Raw genomic sequence first — 21,335 nt, forward strand, 5'->3', positions numbered from 1 at the left:
CGGAGTTCCCGCCTCGCGTCCCGCGCTTACGGACGCCGAGGTAGAGGCTGTCCGCGCACCGCCCTTAACAACACTTGGCTTTTATTAAAGTTCATCCAAAACGACAGCAATAAATAAAAGAAACACGGAGCTTCCACGGATGATGCAGAGAGCAAGAGAGGGGCAGCCTCGGGGCCGCACCACACCCTGCTGCTCTGCCGCGGACACGGCCATGGTGATAAACCAGACCACATGGATGCTGTGGCACCCTAAAATAGCCCCAGAATGGGAAAAAGGAGTAAAAATAGCACCCCAGCTGCCATCATTTCGCAGGGAGCCGTCCCTGGGCATTGGGACAACGCTAGTTACGACGGTACAGGCGATCCCGTGTGGCCATGCTGACCTTCTGCTGGTAATCCTCCATCTTGTCATGCAGCTTCTGGTAGAGCTGGGTAGAACGAAGGAAGGAAGGAGAGTAAGGCTGCTCTATGAGAAGCCTCCACTTTATTCCCATCCGCCCCACCCGTGGCTGCACCTACCAGGACATTGTTCTGGTTGGCAGAGCTCTCCCGCAGTGCCTGCAGCAGCTGGTCGATGGCTGTATAGGGCAGCCACACCATGGGGGCTGTGGCTGACAGTGGGAACTGCAGGGAGGAAGAATCTTTGTGCCACATGGCCCTAACTTTGTGCTCCTGCTCCTACCAGGATTCAGGTAGAGAGGCCCAGCGTTCAGTTCAGCTTACCTCGATTCCAAAATATTGGTGCCCTTTGCCCAGCACAGCATCCACGTACTCCAGGACCAAATCCACTGCCTCTTCCAGCAGATCGTAGTTCAGGTAGAGACGCAGCAGCTCAGCAGCATCCACTTTCTGCAAAAAGCCCAGGAACCCCTTCTGAGCCTCTGAACAGGCACGGAGCCCCTGACACAGTCCCAGGGCTGAGAAGTAACACAAAGCTTGCGCCTCCTTCAGGAAGTGAGCTCTGGCTGCTTTTTTGGCCAAAGCAGCGCAGGAGGCACACTGCACAGTGAGGCTGTTCCTGTTCTCACCTTGTAGCTGTTAATGAGCCAGTTGGGCAGAGGGATCCCATGTGCCAAGAGCTTGTTGATGACGCAGCGATGGTACAGGCTGTTCTGGGATGGGTACCGCTCCAAATAAGATGAGAGCAGCCGCCAGGCTTCATCTGTAGCACTGCAAGGCAACATTTCTCTCAGCACCCAGCCAGCATCCTGAGAGTGCCTACAATGCCAAGGGGCATTCCATGAACCCGTCCTGCTGCTCAGTGTCTGCCTTCTACAGCCCTCAATGCAGTCACTATGCAGGATTTTAGGAGCCTCTGGCCTTCCACAAGGCTTCAGTCTCCAGTCTTTGGGAGTAAAGAAGCCTCTCCTCTGTTCCTCTCCCCCACAGCTGAAGATCTACCTGGACTCCTTGGTGGTAACCAGCGCTGAGAGCTGGTTTGATGCCAGCCACTCCCAAGCCTCTGCCTGTGCTGCCTCTCCTCCCAACTGGAGCTTGATGCACCTGAAAGACAGAAGGCAGTGCAGACTGTGTCACTGGGAGCCACAAGCAGTGCCCGAGGCAGGAGCGGGATACGTACTTGAACGTGAGCCCCTCAAAGATGGGTGTCAGTGGCAGCTTGAATGTTTGGCACAAGGTGATGGCGGTGTCAAACAGGCCAGCCCGGATGAGGAGGGCAACTGTCTCCTCAGGCGTGGAATTACCTGTGGGAGGCAGAACCAGGTGAGCACCACCACAGCCATAGCTACTGGGCTCAGCCCCACGCAGTTCCATCAGCAGAGCTCCAGCAGTACCACGTGGGTGACACAAGGAGGCTCCTCTGCACCCCTCTCACCTGCCACTGCGGCTGTAGACAGGTCGTGCTGCACCAGAGTCAGACGGATCCGGGCCAGCACACACTCCTTTTCCAAATCCTCCAGTTCCAGGATTTCGATTTGGCGTGTTGCTGTAACAGATGGATGCAAAGGGACCTCAGCATTTAAAAAAAGAACGGAAAAAATCTCCTTTGGCAAGATGGCATCTACAACCCTCTGCCATCCTCAGAGCGCTCACACCGGAAAGCACCGGGAGAACTGGGTTTTGCTGCCCTAAAGTTGCACATCTCCTTGTCACAAATGTTCCACTCCTCATCTGTCAGGGACACAAATTCCTGAGTCACCTTGTGTTTAGAAACAGCTGCTGCTCTGCCTGCCCAGCATGTGCTACAAAGGAGTTCATTTGAAAATTGTTTTAAAAATATCTGACCTGAAACTTTTCTGGAGTAATGCTGAGGATTGAGTCCAACCAAACGCCCTCCCGCCCCATGCTCTGGCATACACAAAACGGAAACCACACCAGCAGATGAGATGAGCCACATCAACAGGACTCCCAAGGGCACGAGCAACAAGAATTTCAGAGAACTAGGAACTGCCTCAAAAAGGCTTTGTTACAACTTATTATCACAAACACATCTAAGCATAAACACATCTAACTGCAGAAAGAGTAGGAACACAAAGTCCTTGTGGAAGAAGTGCTACATGGCAGCACGTTGCAGCTAGGAGATGTTAACGCTAATGGAGTGCATGTGTTTACAACCCCCAGATTATAAACCTGCCAGAGTTGAGCTCCCATGAGGCAAGGAGAAAAGCTGTGGGAATGCAGATGGGAAGAAGTCAGTACCAGGCACTTACTGGGGACTGCAGCACACTCCCCATCATGGCTTCTCTTTGGGGATGCTCCAGGCCGCTCATACTTGAAGGAAAGAAGTACAAAAAAGGTTGATGCCCCACTGGTTTCTGAAGGACAAATAAACACAATACACTCCAGCCCTCAGCTCTTCTCTCAAGCCTGATTTGAATGAGGAGCCATGCAACTGCTTATCAGTTCAGGTTACATTTCCTTATCTCTGGCTATCAAACACAGTGCGGCGTTGACTTTTCAGGATACAGCCACCTCCTCTCCACAAAGAGATCGGAAATACAAACCATGTTTCTGTAATTCTCCCCTGGACTGGAATTTCAGCTGTTTGGTCTGCCCGAGATTTGACTTATCTTTAACAAGAGGCGCTACTTTCCTTCCTGTGGAACCTGCAGGTTACAAATACTCTACACCATCACAGCCACATTTCTCATCGAGCTGCATCAGAAGGATTTTGGAAGCAACCTCACAAAGGCACAGATCTAAACATCCCTACAGTCAAAACCTCAGGACAGAGGGCTGGTGACAAGCTCACAGATCCCCTACCACAGCTCCAGATGCTGGCTGCACTATCCAGGCGTACTCAGGTCGGATCAGCCGTAAGCAGTTAATGGCTGCGAGAAAACAGTTGCCCTGCTTCTGCAGCCCTCGGAGCGTCCGCACCTCACGGCCCAGGCGCATGCCATACTCAAACATCACCGTGCCAGCTGAGGAGAGAAGGGGATGCATCAGCTGTGCTGTTGTTGGAACAAGATGAACGGGACAGGGCTGCTCCACCCCACGCCTCACCCTTGCGGTAGTTGTGGCGGTAGATGTGAAAAGCGTAGAGCAGCTCATAGTAATTGTGGGTCATCAGGTCCACTGCTCGAGCGTGGGACTCTATGATCCCCACAACCTGTGATGTAAAGAGGCTCAAAGAGGTCAAAAATCCTCTTTGAAGGAGTTGTGGCCCCAACTCATCCCAGAGCAGGTTAATTAATTACCTCATTATGGAGATTGACGTAAGGGAACTCTACCAGGTCCTGGAGCTGGGAGCGCTCGCAGAGCACAACCACTAGCTGGCGCAGACAATCCAGCTGCCTGCGGAGAGGAAGCACAGCCCTGAGCTGACCCACCACCAGGATGCAGGCTTTGAGCCACCAACATGCTGCTTTGGGATGAGAGCCAAAGGTTTTACTGGCTTCAAACCAAGAGGTCCCTTCAGGTTTCTCCTGTGTTGGCAACAAAGATTAGCAGAACGTCTCTCTGCACTGCTTGTGTTGCTCAGGACAGCCTCCCACCCCCAGCTCTGTTTGGCGAGGCTTTTTGTGGCCCCCATACTACATCACAGCTCCACTTTCCAAAAAACCTCAACTCCAGCTTCTAGCCCCTCCTGCCCACTGCACTCTCCCCAGCTGCTGTGAAGCTTCCTCTGCACAGCTCATTTTAAGGAGGTACACAAGACAAAATTCCATCCCAAGTCTCTTTCCTTTAGTAAACTAAATTAATCAGACTCCTAAAGCCCTCCCAAATGTAATGCTGCATGCAATTCTTCAGCCGTTTTGTTTCTGATTTTTTCCCTGAATAAGGCTCTGTGTTTTCTTTCAGCTTTCACCGTGGAGATGATATTGCCAATTATAACCACTCTTACAAAAATTAAGTACGCCTCTTTAAAGACATCTTTACACAGAACCTCTTAATGCAGCAGTCCTACCCTGCAGTGCCAGCTTCCTTTTGCTTCAACACAAAATTGGAAAAGGCAGGAGCTTCAAGAGAAGTGAGCATTTAAGGAATAAAGCTGTCACCTACCTGCTTGGATCTGGGTTTTGCGTTAAGGCGACATATGCGTCACTGTTGTGCCCTAAATCCAAGTGGTGTTTGAAGATGCAAGTCCTCAAGGTAGCCTGAAAACACCACACAGCACAGAAGAGCACATTTCAAGTTATGCAACTAAGAAACAATTCCTGTGTAAGGTCCCTGAAGAAGCATCTTGGTGCAGAAGAAACTTGTACCTGGGTTCTCCAGTCATCCACCGATTCCATGATGGCCAGAGAAGCCAGCTGGATGACCAGCTCTGGTAAGCCAACCATGTCCAACAAGCGCAGAACCTGCAAGTCACAACTCTGCAGTCAAGATACTTGGCCACTGTATCTTAAGTGGCTAGAGCAAAAAAGCATTTTATTAAGTTGCAGAAGTGTGAACCAAATTCAGCACAACAGGTCCAGGCCTTACTGGATGAACAACCTCTACAGAAGCATGAGTTTCCTGAACACTTCATGGCTACAGGAAACCTTTGCAACACAGAGGTGAATGATGCTGTCCCTGAGCAAACACTCTGCTTGATACAGAGAAAAGTTCCCTCTCCAGAGGCACCAGACAATCCTTGTGCTTCCTGGGCTTTAACAGCAGAGAATCCCTTACAAGGAGCTTAGGTCCAAGCTTGCAGCTTGTCTGAACTATGGCGTTATATGAGAAGATTCTATTTCAATTTAAAGACGTTAATTTTAAATTGCCTTAAAGCTGAATAATCGTCCCTTAAAGCAGCACTTTGCTTCTAGCCTGGACATGCCTGCCCCCCCCCTTTCAGCAGCTGGATCTCACAGTCCCCTGCTGTTAGGAAGCCAGGAGGTGGAAAGTACCTAGCTTTTGCACTGTAGTCTCCTCATGGTTATCCCCTAAACTAAGCTGACATTTCCCAAAAAAAGTGTTTCTCAAGGCTGAAGTCACCTTCCCAAAAGCTGGGAGCCTCTCCACAAGCAGTGCTGGTGTGGAACAGCTCTGCCCTGGTGGGGGCCACACACACTGGGTGGGTTGAGCCATACCTTGCTGTAGTACTGCAGACGTGGGGTGGAGACCATCTCACCCTCCTCAGGCTGGATCAGCCTGTCCAAGAACTCCTCTTTTCCCACCTCGGAAGCAGCTTGGCAGAAGCAGTCCAAAGCCTGGAAGCACAGCAAAGAGCAGCTGCAAGTGTACCTTTGGGGACTGCCCCAGCCTGCTGTACTGGAGAGGACAGTGCCGCCTATTTCAGCTTCATTCTACAGGTCCTGCTGGCCCCAAGCTGCAATAAGAACTGCCCTGACAGCAGGTCCCACTGTACCCCTCCCCACCCCTGCTCCCTGCCCAGAGGCAGAGCTCACATCAATGTTCCCTGAGCTACACAGCAGAAACAAGACCCTAGCAGCAAATACAACCACAGTGCCTTACCTTGTGGCCCTCACCCATGACGAGGTAGCACCTGCCCATCATGAAGCAGCAGGAGCCCATGTTCACATGGCACCACGGCTGCAGCAGGCGAATGTATTCCTAGAGGAAAGGATGAAGAGAAGCTTTCATCACCACCTCTGGCAGGTTCATTTCCCAACCTCACCATCCCCTTGGCGTGCAGAGAGACAGACATTCTCTACAGCTTGCTTGAAATCTCTCCAATATCTGTAAGAAACACACCAAACTGCACCCAGCATCCCAGAGAATCGTGCAGAATGCCTGCTACAAAGTTGCTGTAGGAGCAGGGCAGGAGAGGGAGAGCAGCCAGAGCACCGATTACAAGCTGCCAGGAGCTAGGTGGAGGGCAGACTACACCAGGCACACATCACAACTAAAAGCCATAGCACAGGGCAATATAACTCACCCCGGCCCTGTGCCTGCTTCATCAAGATAACAAAGACTGAAAAATGTCATCATCATCGATCAGGAGGGAGCTAGAAGACATGATGAAGACTCAGTAGCTGGGAGAGTGCCTGCTGTTCTTTGCACTCAGAGAAGCAGAGATGTGCTAAGCTTGCTGGGGTGCAGCAGAGAAAGGCACAGGGGAGCCAGGAGTTGGCAGCAAAGCCCAGGTTTTGCTGTCCCATCCCAGTCTCAGCAAATGCAGCTCTGTGAAATGCCATGTAATAACACATGCTCTGAGCCTGGATTCCCTGCTCAGACTAGCCACCTACAACAGATAAATCCTACCCTAGACTTATTCATACACAATAAGCACCAAGGAGAGCTTTGGCACCCTTCCAAGCAGCACTTTGGTCACTAGACCTTCTCTGTGCCCGTCTGGAACTTGCAGGGCACTTCCTGCATCTCCATCTCTATTTGGGTCACTGCATGCACGCTCACAGTCAAAGCTGTTGTTAGCTCTCTGAGGTCAGTGCACTTAATCCAAGTTTACGTGACTGGCTGGGATCAGCGAGCCCGACAGAAGGCAGTGAGGAGGAGAAGTGCCCACTCCTGCAGAGTGGAAGTCTCTCGTACCTCCTTGAGGCAGGACGTGAGCGAGGCAAAAGCAATGTGAGGAAATTCAAAGCGTGCTCACACCACACGTGCACATATGCCAGAAGCAGAGCGATGCTGCCTGAACTGTCATGGCATTTTCTGGCTCAGAAGAGCTGCAGATTTGGTATTATTCTTAGCAGCACGATGAGCACAAAAGAAAGCAATTCAGCCCCCAGGTAGAGGGGATTGCAAGAACGAGAGTTCTGCTAAACACAGGAGAAAACATCTCATTAATAGCATCCTGCCTAGTCCTGAATGCCTCAAGGAATACTGTCAGTAAGGGAACGAGGAGCATCACATGGCAATGCAGACAAGAAATCACACTTTTCAGTAGAGCACACGCAGTTGCAACCACCAAACCCCTATAGCACACGAGAGGGGACAGCACGAGAAATAATCCCTGACACACAGGGAGACACCCAGAAGAAAGAACAGTAACAGGATGTGGGAGAGCACGGTTGGTGATGGGAAGACAGATGGATGTTTCTTACACTGCTCTTCACCAGCAAGGACACTGAAGAAATGAGTGAGGCTTCCTGAAATGCATTTCTGCTGCATCTCTAATCTGATGGGCAAGGTGCTTGCCATGGAACCACAGCTACCTGTGGGCAGCTAACAGTTAATGAGGTTAGGGGCTTGCTGTGACAGCCAAAAAAGTTCCACAGCATCCTGCTCTCGAGACTGTGCTCCTTCTTCAGCAGGGCACATCATGATCCTGAGCACTTGTGCTTGAATTTTCTTGCAAAAAGGTGCATGAGGAAATAAGTAAGAAGACTATCTTATACAAATCTACCACTGAACCCTGCTGCATTTTCCAAGTACAATATATTCAGCCAAAAAGCTCTTCTCTTAGCAGAGGCTGAGGTGGCCACTAAAAGGATGACGACAGATACAAGATGGAAGTCAACTGCAGAGGCAGGTTTGTGTTGATTCTCCTCCAAAATCTTGTTCCTTGAAAACCACTTCCTTCCCAGGATGGGAGCTTCCTAGCCCCATCACCTCCAAACTGGAGACATGGGAACAGAGCAGGTGGGAAGATCATTTTGTGCTTGACCTCAGAGGGCAGCAGCTACAGGAAAGCAGAAGCTCAAGACATGCAGATAGTTCTCCTGGAGGGACTGTAGGTATTAAAGAAAAAACAAAAAACAAAAAAAAAAAACAAAAACCAAGGCACTCACCTGCAGCTGGGTGTACTGGCAGCTCCCTATCAGGCACTCCGGGAAGAGGAACCCAGGATTGCTGGGCCATCTGAGCAGGAATTAAGGAACAAGTCTGATCCAGAGAGCTCAGAGCATCGGGCTAAAACTCTGCATGTGCTCCTCTTCCATTTGTAGGGGGAAAGGACAGAAGATTAAGCTGCTCTTTCTACAAATCATTATTTTCTAAGAAGATTTATCCATATTACACCAAAACTATTAGCATATCTAATCCACAACTCCCAAATCTCGTTACCCTTCCAAATCTCCCAGCATCACACCTTGCCAAGTAAACCTGCCAGACAGAGCTCAGGGGCTTAAAGTCAAAAACTCAAATCCTTCACTGTGTACCTCAAAAGAATGGATTCCATGAAATCTTAAAATACCCACAAATCCCATTAATGCTTACAACAGCCACTTGTTTAGGAGACTTGACTTTGAAATTTGGATGCAGGAAGTTTTTGGAATGAGATGGCCAACGCATCGTCCCAGCTGCTCTCCTGAGACAGCCTCATGACAGGGCCACAACGTTTTGTTTTATACACCCCCCCCCCCCCTCTTGTTACAGCCACAACAGAAAGCACAGCTCACAGCCAAGGATACAGGAGGGGCAGAAAGTCAGTCATTACTGCAGTAATGAGATGGGACCAATTCAAACTCGTTTCAACCAAAGAGGTGTTTGGTTGCAGGAAGAGTCGGGAGACTATGTGCTTTCTGGCCACTTCCTGAAAGAAGAGCTCCACGATTGTCTGAGGGCTGGATACTGAAATACAAGGTAAGGAAGCATGGAGAACAGGGCCTGCAACAGATGTCCCAGGTTTCTACACCGAGCTACTATGCTAGGCTCATCAGCTCAAGTACCACAGGTAAAGCCAGAGTAAAACAGCAAGGACATTCAGCACTCAGACTTGTGGGTATAGTATTTCTCTCATCTTCTAGTTAAATCAGAGGGAGCAGCAGATCAGAAACCCACACGCTGCAGCGTTTATTAACTGCAGCTCGATTACAACACAAATAAAGGGCTGTGCTCTCTCCCCAGCTGCGCTATTCGCAATCCATCTGCAGCTTTCCCCAGTGTTTTGCAAGGCAGGGCTGAGGGAGTGCTGATTTTGCTATCTGCCTCTCTCCAAATGCCTCCCTCCTCATTCCAGTCCCCTAAGCAGCACGATCTCTCATGAGCTGTTTTCAACGCCTCTTTCCAAGCTGCCCCCTCCTTTCCATCTTCCCCACGTCTCACATATTTTTCCTGAAGCACAGTGGCCAAACAGGACTTTCCTCATGAATAGGCCAAGCAATAACCCACAACACTGGCGAGCACACAAAGGATGTTTTCAATTTTGCTTTCAGGCACTGACATTTACGTCAAAGGCAACTGCTCCCAAACTGAGACACCGATGGAGAGTTCAAACGACGAAGACTGCAGCCCGGTTACAGAAAACACAAACCCTGCAGGCTGTCAGCAAATGGAGAGAACTCTTTCTAAACTCCCTGCAGCCTGCTGCCTCCTCACTTCTTTTTGCAGCTCCCTCTGAAGAGTTTCAGCCTTGAAGCACCACACAAATTAGTCACAAGCTCTGACTCCGCGTTCTCCTCCCTATCCTGCTCATCACTTCTCTAAAACCATTTCAAGGTATCTATCCCCCTAATTAAGTTGCTTCATGTTCTCCCCCGTTATGATTCTTCCCCGAAGCTGGTAGCTGAAAGCATAATGACTTTGTCTGGGGATTGTAGCAAGACATAAAATGTGAGCAGGTTATCAGCTGCAATTTCCCACTTAAACTACTGGCTTTGAGCAGCACTCACACCTGAAATGCAAATTGCTGGAAGCACAAGCACATTCTGGGGAAGCATTTTCCATATTCCATCACTTCCCTAAGCTGCTGCTCCTGCTTGATAAAGGCCAGCGAGCAGGACAGGCCTAACACGACTGACTACACTCACTCCAATGCTGCAAGATACTTTGTTGTTTTCTGTGGACAGCATGAACAGCTAAGCAGGGCTGCTCAAACACGCCATCCATTGGCTCTCTGCCTTAAGCGTTTCCCTTGGGTGGCAGAAAAAGAAAAGAGTTTAAGAATTCTATTTAACAAGAAACTGAGAGCTGGCAAACTGTAAACATCTTACCTAGCTTATGGGGTGTCAGAACAGTAGTGTCTGCTAACTCCAACACAGAGAGATGCTGCAGATTCGATTCCCTAGAGAAGAAGCAGCCATCAGCAAAGAGACAACAAAACGCCTCTTGCTTTAATTGTACTCATTGTTCAACTCAAATCACTCCTACTGAAGAAGGCAATAGTGCACAGAACAGCAAGACCTCGCAGGGCAGATTTAGCACAAGGCAAGGAGTCAGCTCAAAACACAGAAGATAGAAACCACCCTAGCACAAACTAACTCTGAGAACGATACTCCCACAGCAACCACACCACCATGTACTGCTGGTGGAAAGGGGATTTCAGGTCGATTTTGCAGCAGCCTACAATCAAAGAGAGAAAGGACAAGGCAGGGACTCACAACGTGTCGAAGGGGATGTCCGACGCCAGGCACTGGCTGGCCCACCTGATCAGGTAGTAGGAGAGCAGCAGAGGGGAGGTGCGGTGCAGCAGGTCCTGCTGAGATTGGAACAGCTGTCCCCCTCCCAAAACCATCTGCAAACAAAGCACAGAAGCTGATATGTCAAGAGGCTGAGCAACAACCCATGCCCCTTGGTGCCAAGGGGTGAAGTAAGGATTCTGGAGGCCCAGATGCCATGGGGAAAATATGACAAGCAGAGTGATGTATGAACCAACGTGCTTGGCACTGCTGCAATGAAACATAGAGTGAGATCACAGTTTTGCTGTGGCCACATCCAGGAACTGCATCCCTTCTGCTCTAGCCAAGGACGACACAGACAGCTGGTACAGGAAGAACAGCAATCCACGCTTGTGAAGGACAAGCATTTCAAGGTGGCAAAGCGGCAGCTTCTGACCATGCCACGTGCCTGGCTCCAGAAGGGCACCTTGCAACATGCTTTATATGTCACCAGGACAAGATTATCCAAGAAGAGGAGAAGGGGATTTCTTTTCACTGAATGACTGCAGCAGCATCTCCAAGTAAATAACACTGGTCTAAATAAATGCCCCTTCGCCCTGGGGGCTTGCTCCCCTCAAATCACCAGCACCATTGCTTGCTCAGCCCCCCCAGCCAGCAGAATCAACCCTCCCTGGGCTACCCTATAAACACAGCTGCCATCGTGGCAGCTGCTGGCACTGGCTGGAACAGCCTCGCACGGAAAGCAAAACCACGGCCTCTGGGTAAATGCTGCTGCTGTGAGGCAGAAGAGCTGTGTGCTGCGTTGCTGGATAACAAGGCTGCAATTGTCAGCTATGCTGTGGGAGGGACGGGGACTGGATGGGAGAGTTGTGTGTGCTCAGGCAGCCCTGGTTTGGATAGAGGGCTGGAAACGATGCCGTCCTCCCTCAGAGAATTTTGCTTCCTGGATGTGCAGCATGGAAACAGGGAATTTGGGTGTGAGTGGCACATGGCTGCTTTGCTCGGGATGACAAAAGACACAGGAGAGAACAGGGCTTGCCCAAGCCTCAGGCCAGTTCCAACAGTTGCCAGTGTTTTGTGGGAAGAGAGGCAGCTTGCAGTCTGGCACCAGGCAACCCAGATCCAAAAGTTCAAAGGGTGTGCTCAGTAGCTTGAAGGGCTGTACTCACAGGATCACCCAGCCGCAGCAATAGCTGTTGGAGGATCAACAGGTCCCGACAGATCTGGAAACGGATCGTGGCAATCTTACATACCCCCCAACACACCACACTGACGGCTGTACTGCTGCCATAGAGCTGGGTGAGGTTCATACGCATATTTAAAGGGTGAGCTGAAAGAAAATCATGGAGATAAGGGGAGGAACCAGCCCAACAGGAACACTGGCTGAGTGACTGCTTTCCCAGCCCAAAGTACTGCTGTAGAACTTTTACCTCTTTCCATGTCAGTGTCAGTCTCGTAGTCCATCTCTCGGATGAGCACTCCGATGGCATGGATAGGGTTTCTGATCTCCTGCAGTTTGCTGTGTATATCCTCCATCACATTTTCCCTGTTAAAAAAAAGAAAAAGAAAAGATGAGGTTTAAAATGAAGAGGACTCCCTCTTCGCCCTTACTGATCCTCTCTGGAGCATCTGATCAGCTTGGATGTTCTTGAAGGGAATCCTCTTCTGGCTCACAGTTTTATTACAGCGCCTGCAGAATGTGGGCTATTTATTCTGCTCCCCCAGGGCAGTAGGAAATAGCAGTCAGATAGCTGGCATTCCACGTGGAGTGACTGGAGGAGGTTAGCGTGTAACCACATGGCTCGACCATAGCTCTGACCTCTAATAAGTGTGCCTGCACAATCAGCTAATAAGAACTTGTCCCTCTTCCACGCTGCCTCATCTCAGAATTGCATAAATTTCTGCTCAGGAGAGCCCAAGGCAACAGCAAAGGGGGTGGAAATGCTTGCTAACGGGACCAATACCCATGCCCACCATCTCCCTCTGGCAGCACAGAGAGAGCCCATACACCTCCCAGTGAGAGAGGATTGCTCCAGGCAATCCTTGCTCAGCCATCCCTGCCTGCAGAAGTGCTTCTCCTTACGTGTCATTAGCTATCAAGTCCTCCAGGATCTGCTCTGCAGCCTTTTCTGGAGGCTGGAGGCGGGAGCAAGCCATTTCCATAATGTATGCTATTTCCACGGAAATTGATTCTCCGATCAGTCGAAGGCACTGGACAAGACAGACAACATCACGAGACATCTCCAAATCTGCAATGAAAGAATCTAACTGTATATTTACAAGATATTTCTACAGGAAGGTGGGATGACCACTCAAAACCGATTAGTCCAGAACACCATCAGCAAAGCACTAGCAGCAGGTTGGTCTCAGTCATGCATGTCAAACTGACCCTGCCCTGCTAATGAGACCAAATAAAATGTGGCAATTGACAAAGAAAAGATCTGGGCTTCTTTATTTGGGGGAAAAAAAAATAATTAACAACAATTAACCATCAAATTTCCTCTAAAGCATTTTCTCCAGCTACAGGTTGAAAGGAAACACTTAGCAAAGAAACGCAAAGCAGAGGGCTCGTACAGCCAAGCTCCATTGGGTCTGCCAAGGAGCTGCCACTCCTGCCACAGCAGTTCCCCATTTGCAGCCCTCTCTTGCAACGAAGATTTTCACGTTCTTAGAAATTATCTGAAAATTGACCTAAGGGCCAAGGGTTTACAGAATAAATCCCTGTTTCCCAACGCAGTCCCTCGTGTATGTATTTTTTAAAGATCAAGTAACTTTTTTTGAGAAGTTTGAACCAGATGGAGCAGGCAACGTCAGCCTCCAAACCAGCCCAGGCCTCCAGCTTCCCTTCTACTGGAGCCAGAAATAGCTCAACCAAGTGGAGGATGATTAAAAATAACCTCCAAAATAATAATAATAATTTAAAAAAATCATTCAAGCACAAAAGTAGAACGTAAGTAACATTTTCCATTGCTTTTCTTCTTCCATCACCAGCAAAGCACAGAGGGCACTGTGGCGATGATTATTCATGACAAGCTTTGCTCTCTCCACTATTTAATTCCTGGAGACAAGCTGCCCAGTCCCTTTCCATAGCCTACATGAAAATACTCCACTAAAAACTAAGCTAGCAGTCTCAGATGCCAGAGTGCTTGGAGAACTACAGGTTTCTTTCTCACCTGTCATTTCTTCAAGGAGTTTACTCCACCAGCACAGCAGAGACTGGGGAATTTTATGAAACAGAATGGCTTGGAATGAGTCAGAGAAGTCCTACAGCTCTTGGTGAGTTCTGCAAAGCTAAAAGGGGTTCACAGCAGGGTGTCACCCATAAGACCCCTATGTATAGGGTCACCAGCTGGTATGATACAAAATTATGAAGTATTTCTGATGCAATTGCCCACCTGGCTTGAACTTGCATTCACCTGGTAGCTGCTAGAGACTGATTAAACAAAGCAGGGGACAGAAACACAAGCTTCTGAGCCTCAGCAGCACACTGTCAAGCTGCAGTGCAGCAGATCTAACCCATAAAGCAGGTGTGAAGAAGGCACCAGAGTGTGTGTACTCCAGAGAGTTCAGAATGCCATAAGACAAAGGATCACACCACTGCGGATGCCTGTCACAAAGCCTGAAATCTAGGACTCTTCCTTTTAAAATCTTCTGAAATGATTTTTGGCAGATTTACAGCCCTGACACGAATTTTTAATTCCTAGTCTAGGGCTTGTGATAGATTTCCAATACACAGTTGCCTACAGATGGCAAAACAGCAAAACTGTGTAGAGAATTACAGTCAGGAGCACTTCAGAGGGCAACTACAGAAACTCCTGCATTCCTCTGCTGCAGTCTTCCCCAAAAGGCAGCATTTCAGCCTCCAATAATGGAAGAGCTCTGCATCTCCTCACTTACCATCAAAGATGACAGCATCGTCCTCAGTCAGCAGATGCTCATTAGAGAGGAGATAGAGATGGTCCACCAAGGAGCAGGGCACAAGGAAAGACACAGACCCCTAGAAAGGCAAGGCAAAGCAATTCTTTGAGTTCCTCCAGTCACTCCTCAGTTAAAAGGGAATGGAAACATGGAGGCCAATGCCAAAGCGCCCAGAGCACTGCTGCTCAGCCTCACCTTCTTCAGCAGGCACACCATGTTGGTGTAGGGGTTCAAGAGCAGGGCCAGCGGCCGCGAGAGCGCTTCCTGGTACTGAAGGCAGCAGGCACAGAACTTGGACCAGAAATCCACCTGCAGCTGACAGAACTCCTCCAGAGAGCACTCGTATTCTGTCACGCTGCCCTGGAACTAGCAGGATCAAAACAGCTTCAGATGGGAACAGGAAGGGAATGAAAAACTAGCATCTGGACTAATATTTTGTCCCTCCTGATCAGCATCACACAATTACACAGTTAAAGACTTATGAAGACTACCTGAAGTTCCCTTCCCTACCACCCTACAGGCAAAGTTTATTTGTTGCTAACATTTTCTCCCCACAAGACACACACACACACACACACACACACACACAAAAAAAAAAAAAGAAATGAAAAAACAGGCAGGAAAGGTGAAGATTTTATTTCCTCAGAACCAAAATCAAAGCTTATGTAACTCCTCCAGAGAGAGGAAAGATAAAACATGGTTCAGGTTCACGTTGCATTTAACCAACTTCACTGAACCACCACAACACTTCATAAAAATGGATGCAAAAACAAAACATAGCAGGGAAAAAGAAATCCTACCTCATTTTCCACAGCTAAGGTAACCTCTTTTTTTAACTCATCCCACGTCAGGTCCATGTACCGTTCAGTTCCTTGAGAAAAGATCTGAAAAGCAAGACAGCAAACCTTTCTTTAAACCAAGAGAGCTGTCTTGGAGAGGCATTCAGCCACGCACAACAATCACAACACATTATCCACTGATTTGTGGGGTGAAAGTGTGAAAAAACAGGGTTGTGTGCTAAGTGCTTTAGCCAGCTTCCCTCTTCCTAGCTTGCTCCAGTGACACCTGACAAGCCTGTAGGCTAAGAGCAAATTGATGCCAGCCAAGGAACCCTGCTGCCTCACACGAGAACTGCAAGAAAGAAGGTGAACAGAGAGAGCACCAAATGCTCTCCCACTAACCTGCAAAGCCTTCTGGATGGCTGCATTTGAGAAGCGGCCAGGCGTGAAGAGGTACTCCAAGTAGGTTTCCTGTGAAGAGAACAAGATGGCAATTTACAGAAACGTGTACTGGGAGAACAATATTTAAAATACTGCTGCTGCTACTAGCTCCTGTTCTCAAACTTACCCTCTTGATGTGTATTTCTTTTCAGCTTCAGTTTACGCTCACACTGTACTCCAACCTCTCTTCTTTCCCACCCTTTGCTGAATATGGCTCCCCACACACTTCAGACCTTCTTTATTCATACATTTTGTCTCAAGGCTTGCTCTGGACTGACTTGAAATTCTTCCCTTCCCTCATATTCAGGCTTTGTAACTAGGCTTAGTGCTTTAATGCTGTGATAAGAGCCCTAGGCTCATCTCCTTTAACGTGGAGCAATTTTAAGAAGTGTTACAAGATAAATTGTACACTTGAGCAGCCTTAACGTTTTCCTTGGGGCAGAGAAGCTTAATTAGTTTCTTGTCGCTTTTCTAGTCAGCTCACCCTGGGGTCCTGGTCATGTCGAACTGTCACCTCCTCTTCAGGCAGTGGCTGCATGAAGACCTGGTTCCACTGTCCCGCCACATTTCTGGAATAATGAAGCAAATAAACGAAAAAAAACCAATCAGTTTTGCACTGCAATACTCCCAGAAGCTGTCACCTGAACCTACCACTTGCACCAGCTGACAGACTGACAGCCACCACGGCCCCTCGGATTTGGTGACAGAGCTTTGACTGGTGACAAACAACAGATTGAGCCAGCAGAGCTTCACACTGCTATCCCCAACCCCCAGTTAACCTGAATGCTCAGCATTTTTTTTTATCCGGTATTTAACTCCCCGCCTGGTTGTGTGCCAGAGGGACTCTCTTAGCTTTACAGAAATAAGGGCAACACTTTCATGTCACTGCTCATCTCAAAACATGATCATACTTGGAAAAGAGCAGCCAGATCTGCTTTGGAGGAACTGCTGGTGAAGTGCAGTCCTCCCTCACAGCAAGCCTACTGCCTGGTGTCTTACATTTTTCACATTCCTCCAGTTGAACTGTAGCATTATACAGCAGAACAACAGCTAAAAAGTATCCATATGATCTGCACTGCAGGAAGACACAGCTGCGCACATGACACGAACACTGTGACAGCAAGAGCTGCTGGGTAAGAGCATTCAATGAGCAGAGCAGCATCTGGCAGTTCCCCCCCATCAGTAACTCAGGGCAGAAACTCACTGCTCAAAGTTGATGTACTTCACAATGGTTTGGTTCTCTTCATTATGCCACAGTGCCCAGATCTCAGCCGAGGTTAAGGCAAAGTCAATGAGAGTCTCCTGGAGGAAGGGCACAGATAGAGTTTATCAGAAATGTGAGCACAGCAGACTCGTGTGGTTAAAAACAGCCAAAATCTCCCTCGTGCAATTTACCCATATTCTGGAGAGAATCCTTGACTAAGAGTTAAATCCAGCAGGGAACACTCCCTTCTTATTTTGGAAGGACCTGCCCTGGCACTCACCTGGGAGGAGAACAGCGAGGATATGTGGTCAAGGCTGTAGCGGTTGCTCTCAGTGCTCACCAGCTGGAAGACACAGAACTACCAACAAATCCTGTAAGTCATTTGCTAAAGAGAAACACCAACACGTGTGCTGCAGGGAAGCCTCTCCTTGCTCCCTGCCACCATTCACAGGCCCATAGTGTGGCAGCTGCCTGGCCAAGGGCAGCAGAGACTGGACTGAGCCAGCATTCCAGACTCCAGCCAGCCTTGTCGGCAGGACAGCCTGATCCCTGCCCAGACATGAAGGCTTCTGAAAAACTGAATACCAGAAAAACAACAACACTGCTGGTTCCTGCAAGTGACAACACGATGCAGGTAAGCAGAGACGGAAAAGACTGGAATCCTCAGGCAAGCTACTGCAAACAAAGCTCTGTGTGTCCTTACTCAAGTAAGCTAGCACTGGAGAGACAGCAGAAACCACACTGTGCGCTTCTACTCAGAGCTTGAATCCCCTGGAGAGCTGCAAGGAGAAGCTGTGCAAGAGATGAGGCTGTCCTGTGCTGTCAGTCTCCTCCTGCTGGATTTATTATTTACCACACGGCATGGGAGATCTACAGAAACTAACATTTCACAGTGCACTGTGATGCACTTGCACGTTCCCAGGAACCCAAGATAAACACACTCAGTGTTTCCACATTTATGGCTCCTTTCAGATCATTCCCATGGCACGTATGTACTACCACAACAGACTACGAATGAGTGGATCAGCACTTGGCTTAATCACACAGAGAACTCTCCTCCCAAGGCAAGGACACGTGTCCTGCGGTACTGAGGACAAAACTGTTTACTCAAAGCACTGCCTTCTCCCTCTGTGAGGGCAGATTTCTTGCCTTATGCATACTCAGCTCTGAGGAGAAACAATGTGTTTTCTGCATGGCCCAAGAAAAACGTGCTTATAGCAAGGCAGCCCTGCTGCTCCCTACCTGCCCTCGCTTGGGTGCATGCATGTACACGCCAAGGTAGAGCCCCAGAGACTGAGAGAAGGCCAGGCGCAAGCGGTGGCCGGTGCCAGCTGCGAGCCGCAGGTCCCTGCTGACCGGCATGAATTCCAGGAGGTCTGCAACCATCAGGCACATTTGATCCTGCAAGAAACACAGGAAAGCAGCGTGAGAAATAAATGGGACCGCAAAGCTGCCTTCAGTTCTTCTCCAGGAGCAGCATGGCCAAATCCTTCCCTCCAGGATGTCAGCAAAGCATCCACACATGCACCATAAGCATTCTGGTTGCAGTTTAGCTCCCCCAGCTCATCTGTGCTCTCTCAGCCAGCACACAGAGCTTCCCCTCCCACTAACAGCAGACATGCATTCCAGCACAGCCAAGCCATGAAAGCGCCTGTGCTGGTTGATTAGCTCTGGAGCAAGCAGCACACAGCGAGCAGAAGCTTTTGTTAACTTCTTGTTGACAAAAAGTCACGTTACATTACCACTCAAGCAGCAGAACACCCATTTCAGGTGCTGCCTCATCCCTTGGGATGCTCCCACTTGCCTATCTGAGTTAGTTTGGAAATAACCCAACGCCACGTGTTAAACTACACCTGCATCCACACTGCTGCTCTGAACACATGCCTCACCTTGTAGGACCACATCCTAAGCTTGTGGTCCTGGCAGAGTGCAAAGAGAAAGGCATCGTGGTCCAGGCAGTGAACTGCGAGGCTGATGGGTACATCTGATGGGCCACCGTCACCTCTGAAAGTACAAGCATTACTGCAGTGAGTTAAAAGGAAGCCAAGGTTGGCACGCAGGTTCAAGACACTGGATTTCTCTCGTGATTTTTATTCATGAACAGAGATGAAGGACTGAGGTGGGAAAAGAGAGGCGCCTGGCCCCAACCAATGCACCCCTGGTGATCCAACTCACTCAGGTTGCTGCAGGCTTGTTCACATTCCCCAGCATTTAACAGGGCTTTGGGTTTGATCACGTGCTTAAGCTGCCATAAAACTACAGTCCCCAAACGAGCTGCCTCTGCCTGTGTCATCTGCACATAACCTCTGCTGGTCAGAAAGGAGCCTGACATTTTGGAACAAGGACAAGAACATACAACTGTTGTAATCCTTAATCTGCCCTGGCTGCAAGCCACATCCTGGGCAAATCCTCAGAGGCCAATTACTCGACGTAACGCTCTCACGAACACCAACGCATGGGATCAGCAGGACCCCATTAAGATGAACTAATCCATCTCACTCTGACAGGGCCTGTGACCCAGTTAACTTTTCAGACCACATCTGCAGATGCTGATTTGCCCACACTGGACTTCAACTAGAAACACTGCCTCCTCCTGTGCGAGGGAATCATAAAACAAAGCGAGCTCCCTGTGTTTGTCCCCAAACACCAACCTGATGGCCGTTGGCATCCAACCGGTGAGGAAGCGCTGCACCACTGAGCTCTGTTTCAATTCCACAACTGAAACAACTCCTTGCAAAATAAAAGCAACACAAGAAAAACACACTGAGTGCCTGTTAACAAAACATCTGCTGCCAGCAGGGAGGCTGATGCAGAAGAGATGCTGCATGTGCAGCAAGGCCATAAGATGCACGTGACAAAACCCAAACCCATCGAGATCCAGAGCTGGAAGAGAGGATACTGCGTTGCACAGAAGCAGGTGCAAGGATGCAGCCTTACCAGGTACATCGTGAGGAGGCAGCTTAATAACAAAGATGCCTCCTGCTGCAGAGGGCAGAGCAAAAAGGGCCTCCCCATCACTGCTCAGCCAGGCTGCTGAGGCCACTGAGTTGGCTGCCAAGCCCGGCACGCTGGGAATCAGGTAGTAGCTGGATGGATCTCTGAAGTTGATTTTGCCAATGTCTGTAAATATGGACTGCATTTGGCTCTCTGTTATCAGATCCTGGAAGAGGCAAAGGGAAGAGAACAAGCCTCAAGCACATATACAAGCCATGGAGGAAATAACCCAGCACCTATGGAGCAACACTGCTGTGTGATGAAAAGAGGTTTTCCTTTCAGTAAGAACTCTCACTCTGCCAGTTGCTTTTGCTGCTCTCCAACAGATGCAGGTTTTAAATCTCATTTTCCAGCAGAGTCCTCTCCCTCCTCACATACAGCAATGCTTCCAGAGAAACCACTGACCACAAGGACGGGCTTTAAGCCCCTCATAAACCCCTCTACGCCACTCACCCCGCGGTAGGCATGGGCTGGGTGGGGCAGCAGGACACGGTGCACGCTCTGCACGGTGACCAGCAGCAGCACCAGATGGTTCTGCACCTCACACAGGTGCACACCACCCGGCAGCAGCGGGCAGCCCTGGATGCGTAACCGCACAGCATTGTTCAGCAGCTCTGTGTCCAGCGATTCCTCCACCAGCTCGAGGGTGTCCCCTGATGTTGTCCTGAGGGGAAAAGGGAAGCGTGGGACACAGGGGACAACAAACTGGGGGCATGCAGGGACAGAAAGAAGGGGCTTCAGGCAGGCAAAGCCTGCCTCACACCCACCCCCATCCCTTCAGCCCCCTCTATCCCTGCCTGCTCCAATTCAACCCCCACCCCCCACAACCTCCTCTTCCATCCCAACATCCCCCAAACCCATCTTCAACCCTCACAACCCCACCTTCCTTCCCTACCTGCCTTCAAACCCATCCCCATCACCCCACATCCCTTTCATCCACCCCCAGGCCCAAACCCATCCCCCCTCTTACAGCCCCCCCCTCCATCAGACCATCCCTACCCAAAAACACACCCCCTCACAGCCCCTCCATGCTACAAACCCTCCTCCCACGCCTTTACAGCCCACCGTTCATTCCCCTCCCCAATCCCGCCCCCCTCCCTCACAGAGCCCCGCCCGCCCTCACTCACCACCTCACGCAGCGGTTCCGCGTGGCCGCCCCCAGCTGCGCGCACTCCCGGTAACAGAACCCCCCAGCGCTGTCCCCGTAACGCCCGGCAGGGACGGGAGCGGTGCCCGGCGGACTGAATGATACCTCACGGAGCCGCCGGGGCGGGGCGCGAGGCGCCGGGCCCAGCTCCATGTAGCTGCGCTCCGCCAACCCCGCCGCCATCTTGTCGGCACCTTCCCGCCCGCG

General features: G+C 49.9%; 1 protein-coding gene across 1 annotated transcript; it reads right to left on the minus strand.

The window, feature by feature from the left end:
- Positions 1–64: 64 nt before the first annotated feature.
- On the minus strand, positions 65–21,311 carry NUP160 (nucleoporin 160). Its single transcript, XM_031607253.2, has 35 exons — positions 21,109–21,311; positions 20,435–20,645; positions 19,925–20,147; positions 19,639–19,717; positions 18,877–18,991; positions 18,230–18,388; positions 17,268–17,345; positions 16,988–17,085; positions 16,268–16,352; positions 15,745–15,813; positions 15,364–15,447; positions 14,759–14,929; positions 14,543–14,642; positions 12,729–12,894; positions 12,076–12,191; positions 11,815–11,975; positions 10,628–10,761; positions 10,241–10,311; positions 8,720–8,879; positions 8,099–8,168; positions 5,862–5,960; positions 5,477–5,596; positions 4,667–4,762; positions 4,464–4,558; positions 3,659–3,755; positions 3,465–3,570; positions 3,222–3,382; positions 2,669–2,729; positions 1,834–1,944; positions 1,579–1,702; positions 1,401–1,502; positions 1,028–1,169; positions 723–848; positions 519–623; positions 65–427 (listed from the first exon to the last, which is right to left on the minus strand). Exons 1-35 carry the CDS (start codon positions 21,309–21,311, stop codon positions 341–343), a joined length of 4,185 nt encoding a protein of 1,394 aa, XP_031463113.1. The 3' UTR covers positions 65–340.
- Positions 21,312–21,335: the final 24 nt, after the last annotated feature.

Source organism: Phasianus colchicus, chromosome 5 (assembly GCF_987193195.1).
Source record: "Phasianus colchicus chromosome 5, bPhaCol1.hap1.1, whole genome shotgun sequence".
NCBI lineage: Eukaryota > Metazoa > Chordata > Aves > Galliformes > Phasianidae > Phasianus > Phasianus colchicus.

What these genes read in the sequence shown, in the direction of transcription:
- NUP160 (XM_031607253.2), bottom strand. Translation starts at nt 21,311, where the DNA reads ATGGCGGCGGGGTTGGCGGAGCGCAGCTACATGGAGCTGGGCCCGGCG. An exon ending in CCATCCAGAAGGCTTTGCAG is followed by an intron (nt 15,448 to 15,744) that starts GTTAGTGGGAGA and finishes CTTGCTTTTCAG; the next exon opens with ATCTTTTCTCAAGGAACTGA. An exon ending in TTTGAGGGGCTCACGTTCAA is followed by an intron (nt 1,503 to 1,578) that starts GTACGTATCCCG and finishes TCTGTCTTTCAG; the next exon opens with GTGCATCAAGCTCCAGTTGG.